This window comes from Acanthisitta chloris, unplaced genomic scaffold (genome assembly GCF_000695815.1).
Source record: "Acanthisitta chloris isolate BGI_N310 unplaced genomic scaffold, ASM69581v1 scaffold4405, whole genome shotgun sequence".
NCBI lineage: Eukaryota > Metazoa > Chordata > Aves > Passeriformes > Acanthisittidae > Acanthisitta > Acanthisitta chloris.
In genome coordinates this window covers 57,042-62,007 of record NW_008675214.1, presented here as the reverse complement: position 1 = coordinate 62,007, position 4,966 = coordinate 57,042, and the positions used below count along the sequence as shown (strand labels likewise).

Genomic DNA, 4,966 nt, shown 5'->3' with positions numbered 1-4,966 from the left:
CAATGCTCCAATCTATCCAGATCCCTCAGCAACGCCCTTGTCCCTCAAAAGAATCCACAGCACCTACCAGTTTGGATTGTCTACACACCTGCTAATGATGCATTCACCTCCTGCATCTAGAGCACTGATAAATACACTGAACAGAACTGATCCTAGAATGGAGCCCTAAGCAACACCACTGGTGTGACTAGTCACCAGCCAGATGCAGCACCATTTACTATAACCTGTGGAGCTCAGTCCCTCAGCCAGTTCTTCACCCAGTGCACCATGAACCTGCTCATCCCACAGCTGAAAACCTTGTCCAGAAGGATGCTGTGAAGAACGGTATCAAAAGCCTTACTAAGATCCAGGGAAACAACATCCATCACCTTCACTTCATCCACGAGGTGGGTGACCTCACCATAGGGGGGTAGCAAATTAAATAGGACTTTCACTTTGTGAACTCATGTTGACTGTGCCTGATGATTGCATTGTTTTTTAAATGCCTTTCATTAATACCCAGTATAATCTTCTCCACAATTTTTCCAGTAACTGAGGTTACACTCATAGGTCTGTAACCTCCTTGGTCTTCCCTTACGCCCTTCCTGCAAATTGGAATAACACTGGCTAGCTTCCAGTCAGCAGGGACTTCCCCAGACTCCCAAGACCTTTGGTAGATGACAGAGATGGGTCCTGCCACAACATTCACTAGTTCCCTCAGTTCTATGGAATGAATCCCACCAGGACCTGTGATCTCATGAACATTCAGCTGATCCCTTACAATTTTAGTGTCCACAAATGGAAAGTCAGAGTTCCCACACTTGTGGACTTCTGACTCAGGGGACCAAGCACCCCAGCAATGCCTCTGGTTTTAATTCATCCCTGCAATTTAGACCTTCAATAAGTATGGATCCAATGTTTTCTTTAGACCTCCTCTTGCTAGGAATGTACTTTAAAAAGTCTTTCTTGTTGTCTGAACAACAGTGGCCAGTTTCAATTCTGAATGAGCTTTGGCCTTTTGTGTCTTCTCCCTGCTTATATGAATCACAGTTTTACAGTCTTCTGTGAAGCCTGACCTTGCTTCCAGAGATCATGTAATTTCCTCTTCCTCTTGAGCTGCAGGAGGAGTTCCCTGTTCAGCCAAGGTAATCTTCTGCCCCACATGCTTGACTTACAACACAATGGGATTATCTGCTCCTGTGTTTCTAAAAGGTGGTTCTTAAAGACAGACCAGCACTTCTGGATGCCTAGTCCCTCAAAAGCATACTCTGCTACACAGTTCACTCAGTTTGCTCTCCTGAAATCCAGGGTACAACTCTGCTATTCTTTTTCTCATTACACTGACAATTGTAAACTCAACCATATCATGATCATTGTGTCCAAGACAACCCCCTACCATTACAACTCCACAAGTCCTCCTATCTTCACAAACTGTGGGAGCTGATAGCTGGCCTGAAGGCCTCACAGACCTTGCACCTATCATCATGTACTCACGAGGAATTGTAACATCAGCAAAGAGGAAGGCAAGCCAAGAAAAGGAGAATGTTACAAGTGAAGACAGGATGTGAAAAACTCTGTGTATAAGTTATGGTTGACCAATAATGAGTTGTTTATGATGTATATTAGACAATAAAGATGGGACACGCTACGCAATAGAGAATATAAAAGAAGCTGAGCATTAGAAATAAACAATTTTGCCTTTTAACAGCCATAGGAGTAGGTGTCCTATGTCCGTCTCAACCGCAACAACAAGCAGCAAGTCCAGGAAGGCATCTTTCCTACTTGGCTCACTGACTACCTGTGACAAGAAGGTATCTCCTACAGACTTTGAGAATTTCCAAGATTGCTTGTCACTGTAGTATGTTATTTACAGTTGATGCCTGGGAAGTGGGAATCTTCCATAAGAAGTCTGTAAGAACAAGGGGTACTGATCCAGAAGTTTCTCCTACTTGCCTGTAGAATGACTCATGGGTGCTACTATCCTGGCTGAGCAATCAGTAGCAGACACTCACTACACATCATCTCTTTTGTTTCCCATCCTCTTATTCCTAGCTCAGAGGCTCTCAACCACATCACCACTAACTGTAAGGGCTCTATAATCAAATCTCTTCCTTATCTAGAGTGACAGATCCACCTGCCCTCCCAGTCCCTCCTGAACAGCCTGTAGCCCTCCATCCCAGTACTCCAATCATGGGACTCGTACCACCAAGCCTTGTTAATACCAGTGATATTATATCTCTGGGAACTGACCAATGCTTTCAGTTCATCCTGTTTGTTTCTCACACTGTGTTGGTGTACAAATATTTCAGATATGCTCCTAAGACCTCTGTGCTCCCAGAGCAGTGTAAACTGAAATCCTGTTGGTATCCCCTTGCCTCATACATTCTAGTTTACAGCTGTCTTGATCAGTCCCAGAAGCTTACTCCTCAAGACCCATTTTGCCAAATTTACCTTTGGTTGCTCCGACGAACATAATTATCACCATCAACAGGTTTGCGGTATGTTGTAAGTGCTTCATTAAGTTGTTCTTCAATCAGTTCAACATACTTTAAGTTATATTCCTATAAGAAGAGAGACAAAGGTTGACACAATACATTTAGTGGTTTCTGGTGTTACAATATTGTACTTTAGAAGAAAGAAATAATTAAAGTGCTCCTCAAGGAAGACTGGTTTTTTTATGATCTGAAGTTGGGGCTCACCACCACAATTAATGCGCTTCATACATGCAATGAATTTGCAGAGTCATCAGTTGATTCTACAATTATTTCAGTGAATTTGTTAAAAAAAGAAAATCTTCACATCTGACAAACTCAAGACCACCACCATGCATTTCTCTATACCTTGAGAAGTGACAATAAACTCGTAAAAAAAAATTGCCAACAGGAATGAGACCAATCACTTAGAATCAATTACGAAAATAAAGCAACATGTGACGAGTTTTATTCAAGTTATGACAATGCGGAATTTTTGTTATTAGTCTTGTGTTCTGCTTTACTTCCTAACAGGGTAAACTAATTCTAGGTTCATGAGCCCTACATTTAATTAGCAACAACCAGAGGCAACAGGTATCTTGAAAAGTAGCATTCCTTGGCACACCTCTCCAGATAACACCTTACAGAACAACCTATTTTACAAAGTCACTACACTCCTGAAATACTTGCTGAAGTATCAAAATTATATAGGGGCCTGAGTAAATCAAAAGCACACATGTACAGAGGAGCTATGGAACTGTAAGTCCCTGTCAAACTTTTTCAGAAAAAAACCCATTAATTTTGAGGCAATAAATGTATTGGTGTTAGCAATACAAGTACATTAATATGCAATATTTTTAAGAAACTCTGACCTTCTAAACCTACATATTCACACCATTCCTCCTCCTAATATCAAGCACACCTTTTCTTCTTAGCATTACCTTTTGCCACTTTTCCATCTGTTTAGTTACATAACCTCTTTCATTTAAATATGAAAACCCCTTTGGAATGGACAGAAATCTGCAAAATAACATCAGACAGTTAGAACTCCGCTTAAATCAAATCACAGAGCTTGAATAAAAAGGAACACTTAATTGTTTTCACAGTGTGAAGTCAAACAGAATATTCAACAATTACCTTAGGAGTAGAAGCAAACCCTTGTCTCCAAGATGAGAAAGAGCTGGTTTCATTTGGATAAGGGCATGAAGATTGGCCTAAAATAATTAAGAGTGCATAAAGAGTATCAAACAGCACTATACAATTCTGAAAACTGCAATAATTACAACAACCTGCTCGCAGCAGCGAGTTTTTCACATCATGAAGTTTCAAACAGCACCAACACTATCCTAATATTATCAATTTTTGGTACATTCTGTCATTAAATATATACCACTTCACAAAAAGTATAAAGATCAACACAGCTGAATTAGTCACAATTCATATTTAAAAACAGATGCAATCCAGAAGTCTACATTTTCTTGTCAGTAATACTGAAGTATTTTCATCAAAGGAGACTATGAACTATTACAAGTCCATCAATGACAATTAAGAATTGAAACCATCAGTGGCTTTTAGCATACTTTCACCTTTTACTTTGCTACTAGGGAAGGGGGTGGGGACCAGCTTAAGAGCAGCATAGCAAAAAGAGGTTAAGAAGGGAAAGGATGCTCACCTTGTCTTCACATGCCTCATCTAGAATATCAAGTGCCTCAGAAGAAATAGTTTTATTTTTATCATGTAACTGGGTCACCAGTAACTCAATCCCCCAGTTGCTGAAGAACTCTACATTAGCTCTCAGCAATACTCTCAAGTGTTTTGTTGCATACAACCTGCAGCTCTGCAAAGCAAGAGAAATGTTTTCTTAAATGGAAGAAAATAACTAATGCTGTTAATGATTTGTAACTTTTTAAAACACATCTCAATTACTATATTTTGCAGCAAGTAGCTGTGATGCACACCTTATAGAGTAAAATTACAGTTTATTGGAGAGCTATTTCTACCTTACCAAATGGGAAAACTGAGTCTGCGATCACAGGTAAATTAGTCACTGCAAGCCTCCTTGGAAAGTCTTTATGTGAGATCATCATAGAAAGTCATCAGAATTAGCAGCAAATATACCTTGCAAATGGCCAGTGCAATTGCATGTACTTTCAAATTTGCCATCTTTTTGCAGAAGACTTTAACAAGCCAATACTAGAATCTCAGAACTTATTTTAATAAATTGTAAATTGTTTCCTGAAAGTACACGATCTTCAAAACTTATCAGAAAATCTTCACCATTATTATTTTCTGTAATAGGGCAGTTTACCAACACTTTTTTGATTTTCTCCAAGTAACAGCAGAATGAAGCAAGTATCTTGTGAGTTTCTGTGCTGCTGTTCAAAGCTTACTGAACAAGCATAAACTGATCAATTCATTTGTTTAGTGTGGGAAAAAAAATAAGGGTGACGACCAGAGAGGGGAAACCCAGCATTGCTCTTCCAGATGAAGAAAATGGTCGAAAGCTTTTACTTTTG

At 39.6% G+C, this 4,966-nt stretch overlaps 1 protein-coding gene across 1 annotated transcript in view; it reads right to left on the bottom strand.

The window, feature by feature from the left end:
* Positions 1-2,430: 2,430 nt before the first annotated feature.
* LOC103803101 (rapamycin-insensitive companion of mTOR) overlaps positions 2,431-4,966 on the bottom strand; it is a gene marked incomplete at its 3' end in the record, with an annotated part of 41,027 nt that continues 38,491 nt past the window's right edge. The window contains exons 21-24 of the mRNA XM_009075637.1: positions 4,123-4,287; positions 3,588-3,664; positions 3,392-3,470; positions 2,431-2,540 (exon numbers count right to left, since the gene is read on the bottom strand). Of these exons, the coding sequence (XP_009073885.1) occupies positions 2,431-2,540; positions 3,392-3,470; positions 3,588-3,664; positions 4,123-4,287 (431 nt within the window). The remainder of the gene's footprint in view (positions 2,541-3,391; positions 3,471-3,587; positions 3,665-4,122; positions 4,288-4,966) is intronic.